The sequence below is a fragment of the Scheffersomyces spartinae genome, assembly GCF_019049425.1.
Source record: "Scheffersomyces spartinae strain ARV_011 chromosome Unknown scaffold_20, whole genome shotgun sequence".
Lineage (NCBI taxonomy): Eukaryota > Fungi > Ascomycota > Pichiomycetes > Serinales > Debaryomycetaceae > Lizanozyma > Lizanozyma spartinae.
Genome location: NW_025065067.1, coordinates 69,999 through 96,280, shown reverse-complemented (window position 1 = coordinate 96,280; position 26,282 = coordinate 69,999). Strand labels below are relative to the sequence as shown.

The 26,282-nt window shown below is 39.5% G+C and overlaps 17 protein-coding genes and 3 non-coding genes across 20 annotated transcripts; 13 read left to right on the top strand and 7 right to left on the bottom strand.

The window, feature by feature from the left end:
* Positions 1-24: 24 nt before the first annotated feature.
* Positions 25-97, bottom strand: KQ657_002428. Its single transcript has one exon. It is a non-coding gene; the product is annotated as a tRNA-Ala (tRNA).
* Positions 98-112: 15 nt separating this feature from the next.
* On the bottom strand, positions 113-186 carry KQ657_002427. Its single transcript has one exon. It is a non-coding gene; the product is annotated as a tRNA-Ile (tRNA).
* Positions 187-1,119: 933 nt separating this feature from the next.
* ERG13 (hydroxymethylglutaryl-CoA synthase) lies at positions 1,120-2,481 on the top strand (the record flags this gene model as incomplete). Its single annotated transcript, XM_043193193.1, has 1 exon — positions 1,120-2,481. The coding sequence occupies one exon, from the start codon at positions 1,120-1,122 to the stop codon at positions 2,479-2,481; it is 1,362 nt and encodes a 453-aa protein (XP_043047619.1).
* A 394-nt stretch (positions 2,482-2,875) lies between these two features.
* Positions 2,876-4,388, top strand: TUB1 (alpha-tubulin; the record flags this gene model as incomplete). Its single annotated transcript, XM_043193192.1, has 2 exons — positions 2,876-2,900; positions 3,067-4,388. The coding sequence occupies 2 exons, from the start codon at positions 2,876-2,878 to the stop codon at positions 4,386-4,388; spliced, it is 1,347 nt and encodes a 448-aa protein (XP_043047618.1).
* A 251-nt stretch (positions 4,389-4,639) lies between these two features.
* KQ657_002424 (cytochrome-b5 reductase) lies at positions 4,640-5,554 on the top strand (the record flags this gene model as incomplete). Its single annotated transcript, XM_043193191.1, has 1 exon — positions 4,640-5,554. One exon carries the CDS (start codon positions 4,640-4,642, stop codon positions 5,552-5,554), a length of 915 nt encoding a protein of 304 aa, XP_043047617.1.
* Positions 5,555-6,097: 543 nt separating this feature from the next.
* On the top strand, positions 6,098-7,141 carry KQ657_002423 (pyridoxine 4-dehydrogenase; the record flags this gene model as incomplete). Its single annotated transcript, XM_043193190.1, has 1 exon — positions 6,098-7,141. One exon carries the CDS (start codon positions 6,098-6,100, stop codon positions 7,139-7,141), a length of 1,044 nt encoding a protein of 347 aa, XP_043047616.1.
* Positions 7,142-7,874: 733 nt separating this feature from the next.
* NUP82 (linker nucleoporin) lies at positions 7,875-10,332 on the top strand (the record flags this gene model as incomplete). Its single annotated transcript, XM_043193189.1, has 2 exons — positions 7,875-7,881; positions 8,057-10,332. 2 exons carry the CDS (start codon positions 7,875-7,877, stop codon positions 10,330-10,332), a joined length of 2,283 nt encoding a protein of 760 aa, XP_043047615.1.
* A 157-nt stretch (positions 10,333-10,489) lies between these two features.
* KQ657_002421 (uncharacterized protein) lies at positions 10,490-11,468 on the bottom strand (the record flags this gene model as incomplete). Its single annotated transcript, XM_043193188.1, has 2 exons — positions 10,490-10,494; positions 10,541-11,468. The coding sequence occupies 2 exons, from the start codon at positions 11,466-11,468 to the stop codon at positions 10,490-10,492; spliced, it is 933 nt and encodes a 310-aa protein (XP_043047614.1).
* Positions 11,469-11,527: 59 nt separating this feature from the next.
* KQ657_002420 lies at positions 11,528-11,598 on the bottom strand. The gene has a single exon. It is a non-coding gene; the product is annotated as a tRNA-Gly (tRNA).
* Positions 11,599-12,293: 695 nt separating this feature from the next.
* Positions 12,294-12,946, top strand: PSF2 (DNA replication protein; the record flags this gene model as incomplete). The annotated part of the gene is made up of 2 exons (XM_043193187.1): positions 12,294-12,413; positions 12,479-12,946. The coding sequence occupies 2 exons, from the start codon at positions 12,294-12,296 to the stop codon at positions 12,944-12,946; spliced, it is 588 nt and encodes a 195-aa protein (XP_043047613.1).
* Positions 12,947-13,201: 255 nt separating this feature from the next.
* On the top strand, positions 13,202-14,905 carry ARG2 (acetyl-CoA:L-glutamate N-acetyltransferase; the record flags this gene model as incomplete). Its single annotated transcript, XM_043193186.1, has 1 exon — positions 13,202-14,905. The coding sequence occupies one exon, from the start codon at positions 13,202-13,204 to the stop codon at positions 14,903-14,905; it is 1,704 nt and encodes a 567-aa protein (XP_043047612.1).
* Positions 14,906-15,224: 319 nt separating this feature from the next.
* KQ657_002417 (PAQR-type receptor) lies at positions 15,225-16,175 on the top strand (the record flags this gene model as incomplete). The annotated part of the gene is made up of 1 exon (XM_043193185.1): positions 15,225-16,175. One exon carries the CDS (start codon positions 15,225-15,227, stop codon positions 16,173-16,175), a length of 951 nt encoding a protein of 316 aa, XP_043047611.1.
* A 247-nt stretch (positions 16,176-16,422) lies between these two features.
* KQ657_002416 (uncharacterized protein) lies at positions 16,423-17,178 on the top strand (the record flags this gene model as incomplete). The annotated part of the gene is made up of 1 exon (XM_043193184.1): positions 16,423-17,178. One exon carries the CDS (start codon positions 16,423-16,425, stop codon positions 17,176-17,178), a length of 756 nt encoding a protein of 251 aa, XP_043047610.1.
* Positions 17,179-17,240: 62 nt separating this feature from the next.
* On the bottom strand, positions 17,241-18,335 carry ARO4 (3-deoxy-7-phosphoheptulonate synthase; the record flags this gene model as incomplete). The annotated part of the gene is made up of 1 exon (XM_043193183.1): positions 17,241-18,335. One exon carries the CDS (start codon positions 18,333-18,335, stop codon positions 17,241-17,243), a length of 1,095 nt encoding a protein of 364 aa, XP_043047609.1.
* A 512-nt stretch (positions 18,336-18,847) lies between these two features.
* KQ657_002414 (uncharacterized protein) lies at positions 18,848-19,951 on the top strand (the record flags this gene model as incomplete). Its single annotated transcript, XM_043193182.1, has 1 exon — positions 18,848-19,951. The coding sequence occupies one exon, from the start codon at positions 18,848-18,850 to the stop codon at positions 19,949-19,951; it is 1,104 nt and encodes a 367-aa protein (XP_043047608.1).
* A 508-nt stretch (positions 19,952-20,459) lies between these two features.
* BTN1 (amino acid transporter) lies at positions 20,460-21,311 on the top strand (the record flags this gene model as incomplete). Its single annotated transcript, XM_043193181.1, has 1 exon — positions 20,460-21,311. One exon carries the CDS (start codon positions 20,460-20,462, stop codon positions 21,309-21,311), a length of 852 nt encoding a protein of 283 aa, XP_043047607.1.
* A 353-nt stretch (positions 21,312-21,664) lies between these two features.
* On the top strand, positions 21,665-22,975 carry KQ657_002412 (pyridoxal phosphate-dependent aminotransferase; the record flags this gene model as incomplete). The annotated part of the gene is made up of 1 exon (XM_043193180.1): positions 21,665-22,975. One exon carries the CDS (start codon positions 21,665-21,667, stop codon positions 22,973-22,975), a length of 1,311 nt encoding a protein of 436 aa, XP_043047606.1.
* A 17-nt stretch (positions 22,976-22,992) lies between these two features.
* KQ657_002411 (S-adenosylmethionine-dependent methyltransferase) lies at positions 22,993-24,325 on the bottom strand (the record flags this gene model as incomplete). The annotated part of the gene is made up of 2 exons (XM_043193179.1): positions 22,993-24,225; positions 24,320-24,325. The coding sequence occupies 2 exons, from the start codon at positions 24,323-24,325 to the stop codon at positions 22,993-22,995; spliced, it is 1,239 nt and encodes a 412-aa protein (XP_043047605.1).
* A 39-nt stretch (positions 24,326-24,364) lies between these two features.
* On the bottom strand, positions 24,365-24,757 carry FMP21 (uncharacterized protein; the record flags this gene model as incomplete). The annotated part of the gene is made up of 1 exon (XM_043193178.1): positions 24,365-24,757. The coding sequence occupies one exon, from the start codon at positions 24,755-24,757 to the stop codon at positions 24,365-24,367; it is 393 nt and encodes a 130-aa protein (XP_043047604.1).
* Positions 24,758-24,968: 211 nt separating this feature from the next.
* On the top strand, positions 24,969-26,105 carry KQ657_002409 (U2 snRNP complex subunit; the record flags this gene model as incomplete). Its single annotated transcript, XM_043193177.1, has 1 exon — positions 24,969-26,105. The coding sequence occupies one exon, from the start codon at positions 24,969-24,971 to the stop codon at positions 26,103-26,105; it is 1,137 nt and encodes a 378-aa protein (XP_043047603.1).
* Between the last annotated feature and the right edge of the window lie 177 nt (positions 26,106-26,282).

The following is a 26,282-nucleotide window of genomic DNA, read 5'->3' as shown; positions in this document are numbered from 1 at the left end:
AGCTACGGTTCAAACAAAAAAGAATGGACGAGTCCGGAGTCGAACCGGAGACCTTTCGCATGCTAAGCGAACGCGCTACCAACTACGCCACACGCCCGTTGGAGGGAATGAATGGTCCCTGGCGGGATCGAACCGCCGATCTTGGCGTTATTAGCACCACGCCTTAACCAACTGGGCCAAGGGACCAATTCATGTTAATACTTGATGGGAATAATTTTCTACCGTTAACATCACAGTGGCCCTGAGAGGATTTACATGAAAAAGAGCTTAAATCGTTGAACGAAGGTCGTATTAAATTTTAACGACTGTCATAAGAGCCGTAGCCTATATACGAGATATATTACGAGTTACATTGGTTGATATAAATTACAGTCCATTTTCGTGTCAAGTTCAATGTCATTAACTCTCAGGCTACATCTGCCAGCCGTGCAGAAATAACCAAGCTATCCCAATTAATTTTCCTACAGACGCGTTTATTGCTAGTCACGTGACATAATCAGTATCCTTATATAGTAACTGGCCTCCTTATCTTTAGGAGGTCTTACTTCCTGTGCTGCCACTTTCTATATACAGCAATTGAATTGGACTTGCCGTCAACTCGACCATCATGAATATGACTTTGTGGCTGAGTGTGGACTGCTATGTTTTGTGCTTGAATGGTTGCTAATCAACAAAGGTCAAAAAAAAAGAATCGCACTACACTGAGATATCCACATAGAGCAAGTTAGACCTAGTATTAAATATACTTGTAATGATTAGACCTATAGTAATTAGACCTATAGTTATTAAACCTGTAATAACTAGACCTAGTAGTAATTAGACCTGTAGTAGTACTGCCAGCTGTAAGTTTTTAGTTTCTTTTGGTCAAGTTTTTTTTGTTCCTGGTTCAGCCTGCATATACGACACCCACCCTCCATGGGTACGAGGTAAACGAGCGGTGCTACCTTCTTTTATCAGAACATCACTAAAACCACATCCGATTTTGAATTTTGGTATATAATGAAACCTGATGAAGGCTACAAATTTTTCTAAAAGTAAATTTATATAATATTACACGTCATATTTGGATCTTTTATTATTAAATAGACCCATTGGTATAAACATATAGTACAGTAAACGATGACTAGACCACAAAATATCGGGATCAAAGGTATCGAAGTATACATTCCTGGCCAAGCCGTTAACCAGTCAGCCTTGGAAGAATTCGATAAGATTCCTCAAGGTAAATACACCATTGGTTTAGGTCAAACCAATATGGCATTTGTCAATGATAGAGAAGATATTTATTCATTTGCCTTAACTGCATTACACAATTTAATTGATCATTATGATATTGATCCTTTAAAAGTTGGTCGTTTGGAAGTTGGTACTGAGACTCTTTTGGATAAGTCCAAATCGGTTAAATCTGTTTTGATGCAATTATTCCCTGGTAATTCTGATATTGAAGGTGTTGATACTGTTAATGCTTGTTATGGTGGTACATCTGCTGTGTTAAACTCTATTAATTGGATTGAATCTTCTGCTTGGGATGGTAGAGATGCTATTGTTGTTTGTGGTGATATTGCTATCTATTCTCAAGGTGCTGCTAGACCAACAGGTGGTGCTGGTTGTGTTGCTCTTTGGATCGGCCCTGATGCTCCTATTGTTTTTGATAATGTTAGAGGTTCATTTATGGAACATGCTTATGATTTCTATAAACCTGATTTCACCAGTGAATACCCAGTTGTTGATGGTCATTTCTCCTTAAGTTGTTATGTTAAGGCTTTGGATAATTGTTACCGTGCTTATTCTAAAAAGGCTTTGGCTCTGGAAAGCGATGATGGTTCAGTTAAGACAGTGGGTGTTTTCGACCACTTTGATTACAATGCCTTCCACGTTCCAACTTGTAAATTGGTTACTAAATCTTATGCTCGTTTGTTATACAACGATTATTTGTCTAACCCTTCAAAATTCACTGATTTAATTGATGATGAAACTAGACAAGCTCTTGATAAATTGACTTATGATCAAAGTTTGATTGATAGAGCTGTTGAAAAGGTCTTTTTGGGTTTAACTAAGGAAGAAGCAAAAACAAGATTACAACCTTGTTTACAAGTCCCCACTAACACTGGTAATATGTACACCGCTTCTTGTTGGGCTTCATTATCTTCTACCTTGTATTACGTTGGTTCTGAAAAATTACAAAACAAACGTATTGGTATCTTCTCTTATGGTTCTGGTTTAGCCCTGACATTATTATCTGTTGTTGTTAAGGGTGATATTAGTGAAATTAACAAAGTCTTGAACTTTGAACATAAGTTAGGAGCTGGGAGAAAGATTGAAACTCCTCAAGCTTATGTTGATGCTATTGAATTGAGAGAAAAGGCTCATTTACAAAAGTCTTTTGAACCAAAGGGTTCTATTGAAAACTTGGCTTCTTGTACCTATTACTTGACTTCTGTTGATGATAAGTACAGAAGAGCTTACACTAGAAAGGAATAAGCAAATCATTCACGTTCGTTTAATTAATTCTTTGGTGTCTTCGGTATTACTACTACCACAAGGGTATGATATCCATAATATCATGGCAATGATAATTATTATACCTCGCTCCCTTCTCCTATATATAGTTGATAATATGGCGTTCTATGTCTTCTATGTAACCAAATTATTCTGCAACATCAAATGTAAACTATTTCCTAATACGGCAGTCTACACGTGTTTTGAATATGTTTGAATCGGGTAATATCTAAAACACAGATGTGCGTGAGTCGATCGGTAGCGCTGCGGTCGTCTCTTGAGTTCAAAACATAAACATAAGCAAAACAGATGAAGCCACTTGAAAGACGTAGAACTCACCAACAGTCAAAGTCTAACAGAAGACAAAGCATAAATCATGAGAGAAGTGATTAGTATTAATGGTATGTTACGATGACGGCTACGCCAAATGTCGTGTCTATATGTTGCTGTGACATTGTAAGATGTCGTTCCATGATCAACATAGTGATCTACAAAGCGATTGATTACATATATCGATTACACATCAATTAAAGGGAGAGCATGTATACTAACAAGAATTGAATATAGTTGGGCAAGCCGGTTGTCAAATCGGTAACGCGTGCTGGGAGTTGTATTCTCAAGAACACGGTATTAGACCTGATGGATATTTACAAGATGGGTTGGATAGACCCAAGGGAGGTGAAGAAGGATTTCTGACTTTCTTTAGTGAAACTGGATCTGGTAAATATGTTCCTAGAGCCCTTTATGTAGATTTGGAACCCAATGTGATTGATGAAGTTCGTACTGGAGTTTATAAGGATTTATTCCATCCTGAACAATTGATTGCTGGTAAAGAAGATGCTGCTAATAATTATGCTAGAGGTCATTATACTGTTGGTAGAGAAATTTTAGATGATGTTTTGGATAGAGTCAGAAGAATGTCTGATCAATGTGATGGGTTACAAGGGTTCCTTTTCACTCATTCACTTGGTGGTGGTACTGGTTCTGGGTTGGGGTCCCTTTTATTGGAACAATTATCTGTTGATTATGGTAAAAAATCCAAATTAGAATTTGCAGTTTATCCTGCTCCTCAAGTCAGTACTTCTGTTGTTGAACCTTATAACACTGTGTTGACAACTCATACCACTTTGGAACATGCCGACTGTACTTTCATGGTTGATAATGAAGCCATTTATGATATGTGTCGCAAGAATTTGGATATTCCAAGACCTCATTTCAAATCTTTGAATAATTTGATTGCTCAAGTTGTATCTTCAGTTACTGCTAGTTTAAGATTTGATGGTTCATTGAATGTTGATTTGAATGAATTCCAAACTAATTTGGTTCCTTACCCAAGAATCCATTTCCCCTTGGTTTCTTATGCTCCTGTGTTTTCTAATAACAGAGCTAACCATGAATCAAACAGTGTTAGTGAAATCACTGCCTCTTGTTTTGAGGCAGGTAACCAAATGGTTAAATGTGACCCAAGACAAGGCAAATATATGGCCACCTGTTTGTTATACCGTGGTGATGTTGTTACTCGTGATGTTCAAAATGCCGTTGCTCAAATTAAGGCCAAAAAGACCGTTCAATTGGTTGATTGGTGTCCAACTGGGTTCAAGATTGGTATTTGTTATCAACCACCAACTGCCATTGCCGGATCAGATTTAGCTGCTGCAAAGAGAGCCGTTTGTATGTTATCCAACACTACTGCAATTGCTGAAGCTTGGAGAAGAATTGATAAAAAGTTTGATTTGATGTACTCCAAGAGAGCATTTGTTCATTGGTATGTTGGTGAAGGTATGGAAGAAGGTGAATTTACAGAAGCTAGAGAAGATTTAGCTGCATTGGAGAGAGATTATATTGAAGTTGGTACTGACAGCTATGCTGATGAAGAAGAAGAGTACTGATAATACCCTATCGGCTTTGATAAGCCGAACTAATATATTTATATATATATATATAGTTATATAGTTATAATAATTGTTATTGATTGAATGGGATGCCATATAGTAATGTATGGTATGGTATACAGTTGGTATAGCATCTACTACTGGTGTGAGTATATCTGGGACCTAACAAAAATAGTCGCGAATTATAAATCAAGAGTGAAAAATATCAACCAATAGAACCATCAACTCTTTATTCAGCAAGTCAAAAAATGGAAGACAAAAGGGAACTCTTGAAACAGCCATTACATGGGATTTATATTCCCATTGCATTAATGTTGGGTGGGACATTAATCTTTGGTAAGGAATATCTTCCCTATACCGTTGGGTTTATTGTAGTTGTGTGTTCCTTACAATTTTATGGAGCGTATAGGAATAGAGCTAGTTTACATTCTGTAAAATGGAATGATTTTGAATTGATTGATAAGACTATTGTCTCCAAGAATTGTGCTATTTATCGATTCAAATTGAACCATGATGATGAAGTTCTTGATATTCCTGTTGGTCACCATTTAGCTTGTTGTTTCACTATTGATGGAAAAGATGAGATTAGATATTATACCCCGATTCTGAATAAATTTGATGCTGGATTCTTTGATATTTTGGTAAAATCTTATCCTACTGGTAATGTTAGTAAACGGTTAGCCATGTTACGTGAAGGTCAAACCGCTAAATTCAGAGGTCCTGTTGGTCGTTTACAATATAAAACTAATATGGCTAAAGAAATTGGTCTTATTGCCGGTGGTTCCGGAATTACTCCAATTTTACAAGTAATTACAGAAATCATCACCACTCCCCATGATACCACAAAGATTTCTCTAATCTATGCCAATGAAACTTTAAATGATATTGTTTTGAAAAGTGAAATCGATGAGATTGCAAAGAGATACCCAAATTTTTCAGTACACTATACTTTATCCACACCTCCTGAAAATTGGGTTGGCGATGTTGGTTTTGTATCTGAAGAAATGATAAAGAAATACTTGCCATCACCTTCTCAAGATTCTCGTTTGTTCATTTGTGGTCCCCCAGGTATGAAACAACTGCTCTTGGATATTTCACACAAGTTGGGTTGGGAAAAGGGTACCATGAAATCACCACCTGAAGATCAAGTTTTTTGTTTCTGAGTGAGTCATACTGACAACATACTGAGTCAAGTTCTCATACAAATGAAATGTATATTCAAATTCCATGTATAGAGGTTAAAGCCATAATCTTGTCTTAATTTTGTTGTAGATCATCGGTATAGTCTTTGTCTTGCCTATTTAGGAATAACTCCGGCATCATAGCGATCCTGGCTAGAATTTACAGTGTGTATTACCATGCATATTGTACACAGATACGTAAGATGTTTCCGGGCTAACTACAATACCTATAGCTTGTATCTCCAGTGGTGATATGTCCGAAAGTTCATCTCGGTCATGGCCAGGTTGAGGGACACTCATCCGTTTTGTAGACTTCCTATATGGGAAGTCTATGGCAATTGGCCGAACTTGTATTTCGGTGGAAAGTACGGGCCAAATCCGATAGGGGTAACATCAACTAATAACTACGGCGACGCTGTTGATGGAGCAGATACGGTCAATTGCCACTTGAAAAAGTATATAAGGGGACGAGGAGTTCCAATTATCCATCGGATCTAATTCAATCAACAACTAATACCTACAACTATGAGCTACAAGGCAGTCGAAATTAAAGGTACTATGGGATTCGGAACCATGAGTATGACCTGGACCCCAACACCACCACCAACAGAAAAGTCTATTGAAACATTGAAGTATGTTACTGGAGAGAAGGGTGTTTCATTGCTTAACGGAGGAGAATTCTATGGATCTGATTTTGCCAACTTGAAGTTAATTAAGAAGTTTCTTGATTCCAATGAAGGAGGCATTAACAGTCAATTGGTTATTGGGATAAAAGGTGCTTTGAACAACGCCACTTTAGCTCCAGATGGATCTAAAGAAAGTGTTGTTAGATCTGTTAACACTTTGACTGAGTATTTCCCCGTGGATATGCCCAATAGACCCAAGATGTTGTTTGAGATTGCCAGAGTTGATCCTAACATTCCATACGAGGATACCATTGGCTACATTGCTGATTTTGTTAAGGAGGGAAAGATCGATGGGATTTCCTTATCGGAAGTCGGTTTAGGGTCCATTGCCAAAGCATGTAACGTATTCCCTATAAGTTGTGTTGAATTAGAATTGTCCCTTCTTTGTCAAGACTTGATAACCAATGGGATCTTACAAGAGTTATCTTCTAGACAGATTCCTATAGTGGCCTATTCCCCTTTGTGTAGAGGACTTTTAACTGATTCTCATGTGAAGAACCAAAACTCGTTCCATGATAACTTACACCCCCACGATATGAAGAACCATTTAGAGAAGTTTTCTAAGGAGAATTATGGTGCCAACATGAAGTTGGTTAATGCTTTACATGAGTTTGCTCATCAGAAGAAGAAGACTTCATTGGAATCATTATCATTATCATGGATCGTGGCTATATCCGGTAGAAGTAACTTCAATGGTATATCGAAAGTTACCAGGATCTTACCCATACCCAGTGGGTCAAGTAAGGAGAAGATTGATAATAATTTGGATAACATTGTTGAATTAACTGATGAGGATTTGAAAGAGATCAACGAGATAAGTGAGAAGTATCCTGTGCAAGGTCTTAGATATAATGCTGCCCATGAGAAGTTTACGTTTGCGTAATGCTATGCAATGATATACTATGGTACTATGGTACTATGATGCTATGGTACTATGATACTATGATACTATGATACTATGATATACTATGGTACTATGGTATACTATGATACTATGGTATACTATGATACTATGGTACTATGATACTATGATACTATGATACTATGATACTATGGTACTATGATACTGTGATACTATGATATACTATGGTACTATGGTATACTATGATACTATGGTACTATGATACTATGATATACTATGGTACTATGATACTGTGATACTATGATATACTATGGTACTATGGTATACTATGATACTATGGTACTATGATACTATGATATACTATGGTACAATGATACTATGATACAATGATACTATGATACTATGATACTATGATACTATGATACTATGGTACTATGGTACTATGGTTCTCTAACCGAATACTATTATTGGTGTAGCTATCTCTCAATTGACGGTGGTTACTGCTACACGTACCTCACATAAAGCTGCTACGGTAACTTACATACTGTCCTACTCATACCTGCTCATACTACTCATCCTGTACTATTGTACTTGCACTACTGCTGCGTCTTACTGTACCGCACTCTCACACGAAAATACTATACCAAAAATCATCACCACTGCTTCCACTTTGTTCTTCTTCCTCTTCTACACTTCCATTCAGTCGTCGCTGCACCATGACTGCTGCTTCTACATCGAGCCCTGTACCAGACTCATGGTTCGTCGACGCAATTGGTCGGCAACGGATCTTTGAAGAGTACTTTTCTCCGGCCTCAAGAGCCAGGTCAACCACAATATCAACACCAACCATCGGAACTAAAATTGCCACCAGAGGTGAAACAGACCTCTTCTTGGCTCGCTATAACGTGGTAAGATGCTGCAACATTACGGATAGAGCCGGCACGTTTCGTGTCTTGGACATTGACGTGGCCTTTGACATTCAGGCTCTAGAGATTAATTCCTTGGGCACTCTCATGGCTGTCATAGGTGAGACTCAAATCAATATAGTGGTATTACCCTCTCTGGCCACTATAGCCAATAACCAAGCCGGCGCTGCGATCAAATGCAGAAACTATACCATTGATCTTGGATCTGGCTGTGTCGGTGTCATTAAAGCTTTATGGCAGGGCCTTGTTGTTCCTCAAGATTGTCTTTTGGTGGTACTTACGTCTGAAAATACCATTCTAATGTTCGACGTAAATCTCAGCACGACAACTTACCAAATTAAAGTAGACTTGAACCAATATGGAATCAACGCTGTGTCTATTGCATTTGGAGCCACTAATAAGAATCTCGCTGGTATGCTTACGTTGTACGTTGCTACTGAATCAGAGATTTATGCCATTTATCCGTTTTTCAAGTCTACAATGGGCATTGCGTTGACTTCAGAAGTTGCTAACAATTTTATGGTCGAATCCAAATTCATTTCTGAAATCGTTGATAAAGAGTTCCCCACCTATAATGCGTTGGTTTCCTTGAAGTGTAGTGGCTTCAAAAAGGCTGTTTTACGTCAATTGTCTTTTGCCAAAAGTACCATGAATGCATTTATAAAGCAAAAAAAATTCTCTAATGACCCCCACGGATTAGAAGTTGTGTTATATCAATTGCCTGATAGTGACTATGACCTTCAAGGTCCATTGATAAGTTTCCCAAAGGACGGCCGGAAGTTGGTGGATATTTGTCATCTTCAAGCAAACCTGCAATTCTCATCTTTGGCTGCTACATTCGTGACAAAAGATGGTTCAGTAGTGTTGAACACTTTGTCGCAACTTAGACCGCTTCTTATGAGGTGGAAAGAAGATCGTGAATATGAGGATGAGAAGGTTGAACAACCAGTTGTTGCCAAAGGTCTGCTGAAGTCGACGGAGGAATATCAAAAACCTAAAAGAGGGTTTGGATTTGTCTTAGAGGAGGAAGATTCCACTAAGAATGACCAAGTATCACAAGACATATTGAAGGTGTTGAATGCAAAGAAACAAGAATCTGCCAGTAATTTACAGCAAATGAAGTATTGGAAGGAGAACTTTACAAGATTAACCAAAGTATCAGATAACTTGGTTTTTTCCAAACTTGATCCTAAAGGTTCCTTTAGTCTCATTTCAAATCCTGTAAACCAAAACTTAATTTGTTTAACAACAGATGAACGGAGTTGTTTTGCTAATATCGAGCCTGTCATTGACTCATTGGCTTCTTCTTTCTTATTGGGTAACACTCTTAAACTGAAACCTGCTGTTAACCCCAGATTTCAATTAGTTGAAAGTATTACAACTACAAAGCATATTGCAATTTTAAATGATCCCTTTGAGAACGAATATTTGATTAGTTTGAACAATCAGCAATTGAATATTGCCAAATGCAAGATCACAAAGGATTCAATTAACCTCACACCAAAAAACATTGAGCAGCAAATTGTGGAAAAGAAGATAGACGAAATAGCCATTGCTGCAGGACTTGAGAAGGATCCCATTGATGAATTAATTGGGGAAATTTCTCAATTGAAAGTGGGGATTTCAGTTGCTGATAATGCAAAGAAACGGTTGGATCCTGCTGATTTGGAATCTGTTAAACGGTTCAATCATGTTTCAAATGAAGTCATAAGACAAGTCTCACAATTGACCGAGTACCTTCTACGGTTAGATAAGAGAATAAATATGCAATCGCAAATATTGAAGAAAGAAGTTGAAGTTTACAATGAAATTTCCGAAAAGAAACTTGGTGGTGGGTCCAAGACGAAACAAGACACAAACGAAGCCCGTCTAGCTGAATTATTGGCTCGTCAAGACAAATCAAGAGAAGCTTTAGCTAGAATAAATAGGAAAGTGGCTGATGCCAGTATGGCAGTACAAAGAAACAAGGCCCTTGTTTTATCAGATGCTGAAAAGAATTGGCTTAAAGAATTGAATCGAATTGTGACTAAACTTACCGGAGAAAAGGGGTTGGATCACCAGATTAAAGACGCCAATTTACAAGCTCAGAAATTAATTGAAGCCTGGAAGGGAGAAACTGAGAAACCACCACAAAAGATTTGTTCGACTGACATGGCACAGAATTATCAAAACACACAAGCATTAAATCGTATCAAGGTTGAACTTTTCAACATTGGGGAATCATTAAAGAACTTGAAATTGAAGGCTTCCACATTACTAGCATACAATCAAGAAGAAGTCTGTTAAATGACTTCGTTGAGGAACGTTAATATGTGATTGACACAATACATTTGATTCCAAATAGCCAAGTCATTCTGATAGTCACAAGTTTCGTTTATGAAGAACCCAATGTGAACACCTTTTTTATCCATAATGATTCGATCAGGAAAGGAATTTGAATAACCTATTCTTGATAACCATTTCAAGATTTCATCTCTTAATACTTCGAATTCACCGAAAACCATCAACATTCTTCCCTGCTTTATAGTGGGGATTTCCTTCCAATTTATATCATCCACGTTTAAAGCGATGTTGACTCTGGGATCATCCATGGCCTGGGAAAAGTCTTTATGAATGTATTGAGTCCCGAAATAGTCCACACAATCATAAGAGAAAACATCATAGTCTGCATAAGTGATATAGCTTCCGGTCCTTTCCGAGGGACAAACATTCATCATTGGAGAAATAGGAATGATACCTGCTGGCCATACTGTTGATGTTGACAGCGACTTGTCACAGCTCAAATGATGAAGGATGTTCAATGTCAAGTTCCCTCCTGCCGAATCTCCCATCACTACGATATTGGTATTACCTTCACTGACCAATTTATCATATAGCCAATTGACCTGATGATATTGGTTCGGGAAATAAACTCCGTTGGAGCTCAATGAATAATCCACTATAAGCATTGAAATTGTCTTATTGAACTCTTGCTTCAAAGCCCTGTATACGTTGGCCATGGCCTCCACAGCAACATCTTGTAACTGAATAGCAAAGCATCCTCCATGAATGTATAGAATGATTGGGTCAGACTTGCATCTTAGCTCTTGTAGTGTGAGCCAATAAGAATCTACACTGGTATCATCAACGTCATCAGTCAACTTACTCGAGTACCTAACACCATAGCCAGGTAATTCGTTACTCAACTTCAGATCCATTCTGTTGAGAAGATCCTCAACAGTGTACATGGCATGCAGTTTGATATCACTGAGCCTCAATCTCTTGGTCATGTGTTGGAAGATTGCACAGTTCCATGTTCTTCTTAGAGACTTCTTTGTGGTGTCATTCTTGAACACTGTTCCTATGGTGAAGTAGGCCAAGGTGACTTGAAGCAATTTCAACGGCAACGAAAGCAAGCCTATTATCAAGGATAACGTTGGCATGTTGAAGTAAGGTGGTAAGAAGAAATAGGGGAGAGTCTTCTTGTGAGGACAAAAAAGTATGCGCAAACCCGGAATCGAACCGGGGGCCCAACGATGGCAACGTTGGATTTTACCACTAAACCATTTGCGCTTTCTATGGAGAAGAAGGAGATTTTGTGGTATACCAATGAGACACTGAGAGATACACGTGCAAATCACGTGTACAAACAATATAAGGGGCATAGATCAACTAATCAGAGATACACCAATTGGAATAAACTTCACTACTTTCTTCTTAAGTCTAGTGTGGTAACGGTGTTCCAAACCGGCACTTTTAGTAGTTATAGATCAGTCTTATGTTAGTAACGTCATTTTCTTTGGCTATGCTTTGTTTCGGACGTATACCGATCAAATGATGCAAAATATAGCCACACAATGCAAACAATGATAGTTGTCTACATTGAAACACCTTATCTACTAACAAACCTGACACAATTAACAAGGTTTTATGGTATTGATAGCATGTAATCAACTTTTATACGTACTACGTTTGAAGGTGACCATGACGCAGACACCCCTACACCCCAACACCAAATTAATAACAATATCAATAAAACTCCGGGCACTACGTTCTGAATATACTCCCCTTATAAGACAACGTCACTTCAGCTAAGAACATCTTCAAGTAGACGCGTCGTTTTGTAGATGCGTACAAATTAATGGTGATGGCTGCAACTGACTGTTGACAGATGCGCGTAGAAAAGTTTTTGTCAGACAAAGGTAGCTACACTTAGTGAACCAGCTACCGCCAGCCACAGTCAGAGTCAACAATATACTACTTCTACAATGGTGTTACCGAATAACATGCAAAAGAACCTTTTACCAGAGGAGATCAACTTTCTATCAGAAAGCCAGTTGATCACCATCATACCACGGTTCTCAATGAAGAAGATAGAGTTGATTGGGGTATGTATTTGAGAAGCAACAGTCCAAGCTAAGGAAGAGTCTCACATTCTAACAGTACATTCTAGTCCAAGATCCCCACTTTAAGGGCCATGAGAAGGGAACAAGTACCATTATGGGTAGCACTCATATTAAAGAGTCAAGATAAATGTAACATAGTACCACCAGAATGGCTCAACTTAATCTATCTTAAAGATATGTATGAACAAGAGAAGCTGAATCCGCTTCAATTTTCCTCCCTACCATATAATTGGTTAGAATTATCAAAGATACTTTTGGCTAAAGCTTCAGATGATGTAGCAGACCTGTCCCATCAACTTCGATCAGTTATTCAAGACTTGAGGGAAATCAGGCTTATCAAGATCAAAAACGGTCTACGTGAATTGAATGAGGCCAATATGGAATTGACCAATCTTTCACTCATGGAGATCAATGAGATTAGACCTTTTATACTTCAAGTGATGGGGAAATTGGGTAAGTTATACGAAGCTTCCAAGACCATAGAAGACGAAGAAGACGATTACGATTACGAATAGTCAAGGCACTCAAGGCTACTCAATGCAATGCAATGCAACGCAATGCAATGTATTTCCATGCAAAAGAAGATTTGGAATATCATCTTCACTTCTACTACTTGATCAATTTATGTGCTTAAGCTGTGGCATGCACAAATTGCGATGAAGTTTTCTGTACAAAAAATTCCCCAGGTATGAATCATCAAACAAGCACACAGCCAATCAGCTGTAACATAAAATATTGGTGAAGTTTTGTAAGGTAGGTACCTTTGGAAGATGAGCAAGTTTGCTACGCTTAACAGACAGTTTATCTCCAATTTGAAGACCCACCAAGTGATAACTGATGCTAAACGAAACTTGATATTGTCGATTCTCAAATCTACCACCACCAAAAGAGAAGCCAGAAACTACTTGAACAAGTACCAGAACCAATTTGATTTCAGTGATATTCGTTTTGATAACGTCAGCAAGGAATTGACTACAAGAGAGGAACAACGTGAATTGTTCATCAATAGGTTTCTTTCAAGACAGAACCCTTTCCTTAACATTTATGATGAAGAGGAAACAAAGTTGGAAAAGGTTCCATTGAGATTGGCAATATTCAAAATAAAACATTCAAATATTAGTGCAAAGGAATGGGGAGGCATAGCTGAGACGTTCAAGAGATTGGTCCATTTGGGGATATCTCCGGTGATATTACTTGATTATGAGTTTGCCGTAGATGGAGAATTCAAACGTCTCGAATCACTAATGATTGATCATGGCAGTAAAATCGTTAACCACTTGGAAAAACAACTTCAGGATGATATTTTCAACGAGTTGGGGCTTACAGTCATCAATTCATTGTTTATAACAGATGACAAAGGTGACTTAACGTTGAACTCTTTGGAAGATATAATTATCCCACTTTACCAAGGCATAGTTCCAATTATCCAACCTTTGGTTTACAATAAGACTACGTGTTCATTGGATATTTCCCTGCCAGATTTATTGCTACAAAATTTGTGTATGTCAGCTCTTGAAGCTAAGGACTTATTATCAATTGAAAAGATTGTTCTAATAGAACCCCGTGGAGGTATCCCCAGTATTGAAAGAGATCAAACTTCACATGTCTTCATCAACTTGTCTCAAGAATATGCTGATTTGGTACTGGAATTATACATTGGATATATCCATCCGAAGAATCGAGATATTCATTTGAAAAATTTGCATACCGTGAACACCATTTTGCATCAAATCTCCACAGTCACAAAGAATGATGATACTACAGGAATCATCACCACTCCCAAAATCATGTCAATCAATTCTGATCAATTAAACCCAATTATTTATAATGTTTTAACTGACCGACCCATTATATCTTCATCCTTACCAAGCTCCAATGCTCCTCATTTGAGTACTTCAATCATAAAGAAAGGGATGGAGGTTCAAATTTTTGATTCCCAAGATTATCCAGACGGGTTTACACTTGAAAGATTAATTGATGACGGTCATATCCACCGAAGGAAATTCTTTGACTTAATCAATGATTCATTCGGTAGAGAACTAGATGAGAAAACTTATATGGAGAGAATTAATAATACCATAGCTACAGTAGTTATATTGGGAGATTATGATGGTTCAGCAATCATAACTTGGGAAAATGGAGTTGCCTATTTGGATAAGTTTGCTATTGCACGGAAGAATCAAGGATTGCCAAGTCTTGCAGATATTATTTTTAAGATTATTCTTCAAGCTCATCCTAATGAATTAATATGGCGTTCCAGAAAGAATAATCCTGTTAATAAGTGGTATTTTGAAAGATGCCGTGGAAGTTTCAGTAGTCCCGAGTCTCCTTGGAAATTATTTTATACGGGGGAGATCTTCGATAAGAAGATAAATCGGAAACAAAAAGCTCGAAAGGAAGAAGTTAATATCTTCAATAAATTACGACAGTATTCTTCTATATGTGAAGGCATTCCTGCATCTTTCAAGCTATGAAGTTGCATACTACATGCAGATATCAAGGATGCACATTCATGCAAAAAACACGAGGAAAACATCCATACGAGATCAAGTGAAAACTTATACGACCAAAACTACAGAGATCTGAAGTCCAGGTAAATGAAATAAAATCATTGAACTTTTACTTGATGGTATCCGTTATTGATTTCCTTTCTGTTTGTGTGTCTTATAATGTTGGGCCTTGTGTGTGGTTTTGTATCACTTCATCATAAGTCAACCCATATATAAAAAGTATGCGGGTACCTGTGCCGAGGATAATGATAATCGTGAGTCGTCTTCTTTATCTGAACTTAAAATGTCTATCCGTAATCGTGGGCCCAATAAGGAGTCGAACGTTATTGTTGAAGAGAAGGACACAACGAAGAAGAAGGGAATGAGAAGTCTTTACTATTACCACGAGCTTGATGAATGGCAACAAGACAATCATTATATCAAATCCGGATACGTGAAGGAAACAGGACTGATAAGGGATTGTTTTGAACTGTTATTGTATGTTCATAACGAAACAGGGAATATATATTCTCATCTACTTCCAAGTCTTTCTTTAATGGGATTCTTACTATGGTATATTAATGGCCCACTTGAACAATATGAGAACTCATTGGGTATCTGGGAAAAGCTCAACATTGCACAGTTTGGAATGGCGGCTACGTTCTGTATGTTCATGTCTTCAACTTTCCATTGCATTAAGTCTCACTCACATCGTGTAAGCAAGATCGGCAACCAGTTGGATTACTTTGGAATCATCTTTTTGATTACCATCTCTTTAGTATCCATAATTCGCTTTGCCTTCTATGATCATCCAGTTGTGAAATACGTCTTTTGTGGTATTTCTGGTATCCTTGGAGGTATTTGTACGTTCATCACTTTAGACCCCAAGTTTCTGTCGAATGTTTACAGGCCCTTCCGCCTGAAGATGTTCATACTCTTTGGTCTTTCTGGAGTTCTTCCAGTGTTGACAGCTGTGTACATGTTTGGATATTCCAATGCTGTTGCTCGTGCCAATGCCTTCTGGCTCGTCCTTGAAGGTGTCTTCTATATAACTGGAGCAGTTCTTTATGCTGCTCGATTCCCTGAACGCTTAACTCATGATCATCGAAAGGAAGTGGGCCATTTCGATATTTGGGGCCACAGTCATCAAATATTCCATGTGTTGGTTGTTATTGCAGCTTGGTGTCATTGGAAGGCTCTAATTGGTTCATACCATTACTTACACAGAGTTACACTTCCACTGATGTCGGTCTAGAAAAAAAAATGGAAAGATTATTGGGATGGTTATTAAATATCAAGTAGAGTTTATAGTTTATAATAGAAGGTTGTATGTTTGTGATGGTGTGTCTTTTACCAAATCAATTGTGTGTCGCGTATAGTTATAAGTGAATAATCAGGATATATCATTGGTGTTGGTAATGTCAAACTTTTTTTACGAGACTGATGCGTATGCATGTACATGAAACTATAGTGTTCACTTGCATATACGTTAACACACAAGCATGAATTTAATAATACTTCCTTGTCATGGTGTTTGGAAAGGTGGATCAACCAAAGGTCAGAGACCTGAGGAATGGCATTTGGCATCCTTTCAAGTTGTGGGAAATGATCATCTAAGTTTTGTTGATCACATCAGAGTCAGTGTAGAACAATTAAGAAGTAATCCCAACAGTCATTTAATTATTTCTGGTGGACAAACGAAAAAGGAATCAGGACCAGTTCTGGAACTGTTATCGTATTATTACTTACTTCGAGAACTTATGAGTGCAGAAGATGAACTGCTATTGCATCGTATATCGTTAGAAGAATATGCACGAGATCTGTTTGAGAATGTGTTATTTCTGCTTTGCAGATTTTACGAGCTTCATAATCAGTACCCTGATGGGCTAGTGATCGTGGGGTTTGAATTTAAGAGAGATAGATTTTTGAAACTTCATTTAGAAAAGGCATTGGGGTGGGAATTGAATAATGTTACTTATTTAGGCAACGAGCCCGATCCCGCGGAGTTAAGCGATATCGAAAGAGAAGCATATTTTGAAGACTTAAAGGCTAGTGAACTCAAGAATGGGTATCTCCCTTTTGGCAGCGATTGGTATGGGGTCGGGAGTCTATTGAAATCCAAGAAGACGTCACGTGACCCGTTCAAGAGGTACCATGGGTACGCAGCATCCAATGTCAAGTTAAGGCCATTTCTAGAAGCACTAAGACAAGAGGAGAGCACGAACGAAGAGCTTAAAAGTATGTTGAGATGGAAGTGAGTCGTACTACAGTAAGTATTGAACACGAATAACTAATCATGTAATTAAAATGACGCAACTAATTATTTCTTCAAGGCTCTTCTGGTTTGAACAGCCTTGGCCAACTTGTTCAACATTTCAACGGTGGATTCCCAGGAAACACACCCATCGGTGATGGAAACACCGTACTTTAACACGGATCTGTCCTTCCCTAAAGGAGGCATTCCTTGTTTACCTTCATTAATGTTGGATTCAATCATGACCCCAATGATGGTATCTTCACCTTTAGAAATCTGGTCAGCAACAGAATCCAACACAATGGGCTGGTTTTTGTAGTCCTTTTGAGAGTTATCGTGGGAGCAATCAACCATAATCTTGACATTTGGATTTGATGATTTACCAATGGCGGCCTTAGCAGATTGAACGGCATCAGGACCATAGTTAGTCAAGTTCTTCCCACCTCTCAAGATAATAAAACAATTGTCGTTACCCTTTGTGGTGGTAATAGCAGCCATACCATCTTTGGTTACACCCATGAAATGATGACCCTTTGAAGAGGCCTGGACTGCATCCAAAGCGACACCAACGTTACCATCAGTTCCGTTTTTGAACCCAATTGGGAACGATAACCCTGAAGCCAATTCTCTATGCAACTGAGATTCAGTGGTTCTAGCGCCAATGGCACCGAAGGAGAGAAAGTCAGAAAAGTATTGAGGACTAATGGTGTCCAACATTTCCGAACCAATCAGCACTCCCATATTGGTCAAGTCAGAGTATAATTGACGAGACACTCTTAAACCCTTGTTGATTTCAAAAGAATTATCAACGTCAGGGTCATTAATCAAACCTTTCCAACCCACAGTGGTTCTAGGCTTTTCCAAGTATGCACGCATGATAATGCACAAGTCGTCTTGAAGTTCATGAGCCAATGCCTTCAATCTACCAGCGTATTCCATGGCAGCTTCAGGATCATGAATCGAACAAGGCCCGACAATAACTAAGCATCTATCATCACTACCTTTTAAAATGTTACCACTTTGTATCCGGGCTTTGATCACCGTTTCCAATGACTTGGATGATGCTCGGATTTCATGTTGCAACAAAGCAGGTTGGATTAACGGGTTGTACGCCAAAATACGTGTGTCGTCGTACTCTTCAGGAATCGGAGTCTGACTCATGTTGTATTGTAGTTTTTATTACTGGAGAGGAAAAGAACAATATTTGGGAAAAAAAGTTGTACTGTCCAGTTTATATTTATATGTCGAGGTTTTCAGTATGAGTCAGTGGTGAAAATTTGCTGTGTTGTGTGCAGTAGGAGGGGCACGTTGACTGGTGGGGCTGACAGGATTTTTTCGAGGGTCGACCGGGGGTACATCGAGGTGCGGATGTATAGCTGCGAACGCATATACATATACATATACATATACATATACATATATATGTGTCCATATGTATGTGTCCATATGTACGTATCTGTATAAGTTATACGAGTTCTAGGATCGTTATTGTATCATTTCTTGTCCCATCAAGTCGGTTGTGAATTGTATAAAGTATACCAACATTGTGCAACATCACAAAATAAACTCCTGCAGTTCTATAATTGCCACCATAGTCCACTATGTAACCTCTTTATAAGCTCTTAATAAGTTCACAGCCTGTAACAAGCTCAAACCTTAAGGCTGGAACAATCATGGATACGAATACAGCAACCCGTAAGACCGGAAACAGGAACTCGAGGAGAAGAGGTCCAAGTAACCGTCAAAGACGAATCACAGAACTACAACAACTAACAGAAGGTTTCCGGGTTCTAACCGTTAACGGAGAAGCATTCAAGGACCTTACCTCCGAACAATTGAAAGATTTATTTGGTGATACGAACAATGACATCTACCTATCATTAGTGATGATCCCATCAGATCCTGATTTCCCCTATGAAGTTAAAGGAATCTTGATCCATTTATGTGTTCCCGGAAGTTATCCGGGGAAATTGCCGTCTATCACCTTGTTGAATGATGACATTCCTATTGGCTATGGAGCCAACATCGAGAGGGGATTTACCAGTATCGTTAAACAAGCTTTGAAAGGTGAAAAGTACATGGATAACGAAGACGAACAATTTGCATTACAAATACACGGAAAAACTCTTAGTGCTCAGCTCAATTGCTTGGATAAGAACTTGGAGTTCTTCCTTAGAAAGAAGAAACAGAATGCCGTTAAAGTTGCAATACGGTCCAATACCACCACCAGAAGCCAAACCCTGTCACCACAACCAGAGAAGACGACGAAGACGAACAAGAAGAATAAGCAGTCACGGGAAGCAACTCCCGTGTCTGTGCCTCCACCAGTTGACATAGAGGCAAGAGATAAGCTCCTTGGTGAACTTACAACCAAATTGCCTCTCAAACTACTTCAACGCTCGAACTCAGAGTTTAGGTACCAAATAGAGTTCCCCATCTCTAGTAGTCAATTGCCCAACTACATGATCAACGAGAAGACGTACCGGGTTTTGCTTTGTATCCCTCTTAACTATCCGGACAATAAGTCATTGACCATCAACCCCTATGTCAATTACACCAAACAGTTGATCTTAAAGTACAAACTCCACACTGACCAATTTAAACAGTTCAAGACACTCGAGAAGAATTTGGTGAAGAATTTCCAGGTGTACAATAACGAGAACCAGAATAAGCACATTGTTTCCCAAATGAACTGGGTAGCCAATAATCTTGCTAGTTTTATGTTAGGCGATAAAGACTTTAAACAATGGGTAGACTTGATTCTGATATACCATTAGATGCGGTGCTAGGGGCTTTTGGTGCTAGGGGCTTTGTGAGACCATACACGACCTCAGTACAAGCTTTTATCATCATTCAAATGTTCCCCTTAACTTATTATATACATCAACACCACTAAATATATCCGTTGATCCGATGATAGAGTTCAATGAAAAACGACGAATCTTCAGTTCGTTCTGTCTTTTTGGGCTTCTCAACAACATTCTCTATGTGATTATCCTTTCGGCCGCAGTTGATCTCGTGGGACATGCCACTCCCAAAGCGTGGGTTCTATTGGCGGACATTGTTCCTGCTTTAGTAGTCAAAGTCATGGCTCCTTTCTTCATACACTGGATTCCGTATTCCTCCCGTATATGGATCTTGGTAGCACTTTCGACTAGTGGAATGGGGCTTATCAGCATCTTCCCTTCTGTGGGGATGAAACTATTGGGCATATGTCTTGCCTCAATGTCTAGTGGTGGAGGAGAGACCACGTTTCTTCAACTCACTCATTTCTATCACAAGAAGATGGCCGTTGGCGGGTTCTCAACAGGCACGGGAGGGGCGGGACTCTTGGGGAGTGGATATTTCATGTTGATGACCAACATACTTCATATTAAAGTGCCAGTGGTGTTGATAATCTCTGCCTTGATGCCCTGGGGGTTCATCGCAGCGTATTACAAGGTGCTTCCAGATCATGGTGACAACTATGTTGCTTTGAACGATGAGGATGAGAATGATGGCACTTCTGTTGAAGACTTGGGTTTGGTGGAACCTCCAGACACAGATGTCAAATGGAACTCAAAGCAACATCTTATCACTACTATTAGTAGAATAAGACCTTTGGTGGTTCCTTATATGACACCATTATGTTTGGTGTACATCTCAGAATATGTCATTAACCAAGGCATCTCGCCCACGTTGCTATTCCCCTTAGACGAGTTACCTCCATGGCTATTCAAGTCATACAGAGACATCTATGTAGTGTATGGGTTTCTCTACCAATTGGGGGTGTTCATCTCTCGATCCTCGGTCAATTTCGGGATCCGGATTCGGCATTTATATGTTATGGCATTGTTGCAATTTATTAATGTGGTGATAACATTGACGCAATCTTTATACGATTTTCCGTTTCCTCGTATATGGTTTTTGCTTGTACTAATACTTTACGAAGGCTTACTAGGTGGCTTATCGTATATTAATACATTTATGCTGGTCAGCGAAGAAGTTGCTCCACACCAGAGAGAGTTTAGTATGGGTTGTGTGACCATTAGTGATTCGCTTGGGGTTATGGTTGCAGGGTTCATTAATTTGGGTTTGGAAACACAGCTTTGCAATGCTCAGGTTAACAGAGGAAGAGAATGGTGTCGTACAGGATAAAAATGGAGACATTAATGACATATTTTGTATATAATCATGCACATAATAATGGTCGCAACTACTATTATGTTAGCAATGAATGGAAGGATTCGCATCAGTAAGTGTACCCCGGATTTAACAACGCACCACGGATAAACTGAGTAACACAAAACCGGAGTGTTCCCGGTTTCGGCCTCGGATAATTGGATAATCCCTCCGCATTTGATACCTGTGACTAACCCCAAGTGAAAGCCACACCTTTCATCTACAACGACCTAGGCCGACTGTAGAAAAATACTTTATAGAATCTTCTTTATCCCAACCAGTGGATGATTTTCCGTAGACAGTTACTCCGTGCTATCGCCAGTAGAAGAATGAGTCAAATGAACAGTAACCCCGCTGTTGCGTTACATAACCCGTACTTTGAACAGAAACAAGGATCAAAGGATGTTTGGTCCTTGATCAACGAGACTGCCGCTGCTGCACAAGCCGAATCCGGTAAGCCAATAGTTAACTTGGGCCAGGGGTTCTTCTCCTATAACCCCCCTGACTTTGCCATTGACTCAGTGATCCACGCATTGAAGTCCGGCTTCAACCAATATGCTCCGGCCAAAGGGAACCCCAACTTGTTGAAGCAATTGACTCAGCACTATTCTGAAGAGCTCGGTAGACCCGTCCAGACCAATGAGATTGCCATTACCACTGGAGCCAACGAAGGGATGTTTTCGGTGTTCTTTGGGTTCCTTACACCGGGAGACGAAGCCATAGTGTTTGATCCCTTTTTCGACCAGTACATCCCCAACATTGAGATGACCGGAGCCAGAGTCCGATACGTCGAGTTGAAGTTCCCGGACAAGTTCAACACTGAGAATGTAACCGGTGATGATTGGACCGTTGACTGGGAGGGCTTGGAGACGGCCATCAACTCCAAGACAAAGCTAATTGTCATTAATACTCCTCACAATCCGATAGGTAAGATTTTTAACGAGCAAGAGTTAAAACGCATTGGTGAGTTGGCCATTAAACACAACTTGATCGTCGTGTCTGATGAGGTGTACGAGAACTTGTACTTTGGAGCCGAATTCCCCAGACCTGCTACATTGAAGTCGTTGCCAGAGTTGGCGAAAAGAACATTGACCATTGGCTCCGCCGGTAAGTCGTTTGCAGCTACGGGCTGGAGGGTTGGCTGGGTTCATGGACCTGCTGAATTGGTTCAATATGTCATTGCTGCCCATACGAGAATCTGTTTCTCCACTCCTGCCCCCTTACAACAAGCCGTGGCCGAGGGATTCGAACAAGCTAAGAGTAACAACTACTTTGAGAACACGAGACGTGATTATATCAAGAAATACGAGATCTTCAATAAGGTCTTCGACGACTTGGGATTGCCATATACCTTTGCTCAAGGTGGGTACTTTTTATTGGTCAACTTGCTGAGTGTTAAGGTTCCAAAGGACTATGTGTACCCTCAAGAGATCTTGGATAAGGGCACTGACGACTACAAGTTGGCATATTGGTTGATTAAAGAGATCGGAGTCGTGGGCATTCCTCCCACTGAGTTTGTTGTGCCTTCAAAGAGAGTAGCCCATGGGTTGGAGAAGTGCTTGAGATTCGCTGTTTGTAAGGACGATAGTATCTTAGAAGAAGCCGTTGAACGTTTGAAGAAGTTGAAGGACTATTTATAAATTGTTAGAGAATAGATTTATTTAATCCGATACATTCGGAAACAAAAACTCATTTCTCCGAAATCATCATACCCTTTCTCTATTTTTTCATCTTCCATTATGAATAATTGTTCCATTAATTGCCAAAGAAGTGCTCTTTCATTCTCGTATTTCGGTCTTAAGGGAATCTGGATTAATATACGAGTTTCTTGTTCGGAAAAATCCGCCATTTCTCGTATCGCATTCATAAGAAAATACGGATGTTGTTCCAGATAAATAGGATCACTTACTAATATTGTGGGGAACTTGATATTTCCATGTTCAGCGGTGAATGTACTAACATTGGTCCAATCTAACTCACCAGCAAGGGCATTCCCAATATTATTAAGCTCAATGTTATCCTTTAAATTGGGTACGATTTCCCTTAAGTCCGTCAAATACGTCTTATAACCTAAGATACAACTGGCAATACCCCCAAGACCAGTTCCTGATCCTAACTCCAACACAGGGCTTCGGAGGTACTGTTTTTCGGAGTTAAATGTAATTAACCGTTGTGCAAGTATTAAAGAAGAACCCCAAGTCTTAAGTCCTAAGTTATCACTGGTAAGGGTAGGTTCTTTAAGTCTAATTACATCATCAACATGGAAGGCCTGCAAGCCATTGATGACAATTTTTCGGATAATCTCTGGCTGAGCCGTTCTTCCGCAGCTTTCACTTATTCTTAAAGACGCTTCCTTCTGCAATGCACTTCGGAACAATTCATTATCGATCCATGCTAACTCCGAGGAAACTATACGAGTCATGTACGAAAAATATCCTTCGGCATAGTTATTCCGAAGTCCTAATGCAAATGCAGGTAAACAAGCAAGCCTACTAACTGTGTTTAGACGAGGACATCGAGTCTCTAACCATAGTAATGCTTCATTGACCATCAGTTGGTCTAAACCTTTCTCTGTGAAAACCGTGTTTGCGTCTACCTCAATCTCATTATCAGTTGTAGGAGAAGAAGGACCAAAGTTCAATGTCTCGTTCGGAGCTAAGAGTTTCAAGATAACCATCAATACCACATATGGAGGTTTCGATCTTATGACTGGCAAATCAAGTATATGTATTGGTGCATCTAAATCATCATCATCATCACTATCATCATCACTCTCGTTAAGATCACCTTTTGCTTCATAGCTGTCATTATAAAAGTACTCGCCTGGTTCGTTCGTATATTTCTTAACAGGACTGAATAGCGATAACGGATCAAATGCCTCCATCCCGCTCTAATCAAATCTACTGGTTCCTTACAATACATGGAAAGATGATCTTCATATACTCACATACATTACATACAATTTTCATACCGGCATATAACACAACCATAATTGGTGTTCGGGTGTCTTAATTCTAGCATTAACAGTTCTAAAAGTCAACGACTCTTCCGTTAAAAGTCCATTCATCCTTGGAATAACGTTGAGGATCCTGTTTGGGACCACCACGTTCTCCTGTTTTAGGGTTTACGTCGCCTTCAAACTCCGGGATGATCTTCAAAGATTGGAAACCACCGATATCTGTGGTATTTACTTTAGGAGTTTCTTCCACTGTACTTTCGGTATAGCCCTTGCTTTCCATCTGGGCATTATATTCATCTATGGCAGCTTGGGAGTTAGCGATATGCTGCAACCTCTCAAACTCTTCCTGTTGCTCTTTAGGCAACCGGGGAGGTCCCGGAGTATATTCCGTTGAGAGTTTGATGCTGTAGAACCTTGCAGGAGTCGCACGCAAGTGTCTTGGTAAGGAAGTCCACCGGATCATTATTAGCACCGAGAAGATAGAAGGAACAATTATGTTAAGAAGTACATTTACTATTGATTCATGGAAAGCTGGGGATCTTTTTTTTTCCGGTGTGAATGCGAGAGCCACCCTGGACTTATGTGCAGTACAATATAAGCTATGCTTCGGGATAACTTTTAAATCCTATTGGTATTGGTAAGTCCTCTAATACCGTTACTTCAACCCTATCGAGATGTTTCCAACACGTCCTCCTAAAATTGAGGATATAGAAGGCGGTAATGCATCGTGGGAGGATGTAGATAAGCAGGTTTCGTATGATAAGCACCAGCTGAAATGGGTATTTGAAGCCGAGGATGGAGAGTACTACTATGATTACCAGCAAGATAAATGGGTTCCCAGTAACGAGCGCAAACGGAAGCACAAAGATAATGAATCTGATAATGAGTCTGTTGCAGAGAAGGAGAATCGTGAGATCATCAAACGGATCAAGAAGGAACGACTAGCAGAGATGAGGGAAGAGATCAAGCGTCTTAAAGCAGCTGCAGGAGGGACAGGTGGAGGTTATGGTGGTGGTAGTTCTGGTTCTGATGTTGAAGCCAGTTCTTCCTTAGCGGTCTATGTGACTCAGCTACCTGTGGATGTGACTGTTGATGAGCTTACTGAAACGTTTGAGAAGTATGGAGTGATTAGAGAAGACATAAAAGGTGAAAAGCGAGTTAAATTGTACTATGACGAAGAAGGAAGGTTCAAGCGAGAAGCCTTGATTATCTATGTGAATGGAGCGAGTGCTCAAATGGCTATAGACATGCTTAATGGGGTATACTTGCGTGGACCAGTGCGAGATAAGGAACCAATTAACGTACAGTTTGCACGTCTGAAGAAGGAAGATAAAGCCAAAGTGCAATTATCGGAGGAGGATAAGCGGAAGCTCCAAATCCGGAAGCAAGAGTTAAAGAGGAAGCTTACAGATTGGGACGATGAAGACAATTCCAGAATAGAAGATACAAAGAAGAAGATATTGGCCAAACAAATAGTTATCAGCAACATGTTCCGGAAGCAAGAGCTTAAGAAAGACTCGTTGTTGGAGCAAGACATCAAGGAAGACATTCTTGAAGAGTGTCAAGCCATGGGAATCTCATTGGACTTGAATAAGATCACTGTGTATGACGAGAGTGGAGTTGTGGTGGTTAAATTTCACGACACTCAACTGGCTAGCCAGTGTTTAACACGATTCAACGGTAGATACTACGATGGGTTAGAGTTAGCAGTGAGTACCAGCACTGGGGAACGGTACAACCGTAGTGAGGATGCTCAGAGTGAAGAAGGAAGGTTGGAGTCGTTTGGGAAGTGGATAGAAACTACGGAATAATAAACGGTAAAAACTTTCATTCATTCGGATTATTCTACGTCGTAATATACGAGTATAACTCAGGTACTGCTACAATATGTGCGTACGTAAGTATGTACGCATGTATGTATGGCAGTGCATTTTAAGTAGTGATTATATGCAGTACTAAATTCATAGTATGACATCCAGCTTTTGAGG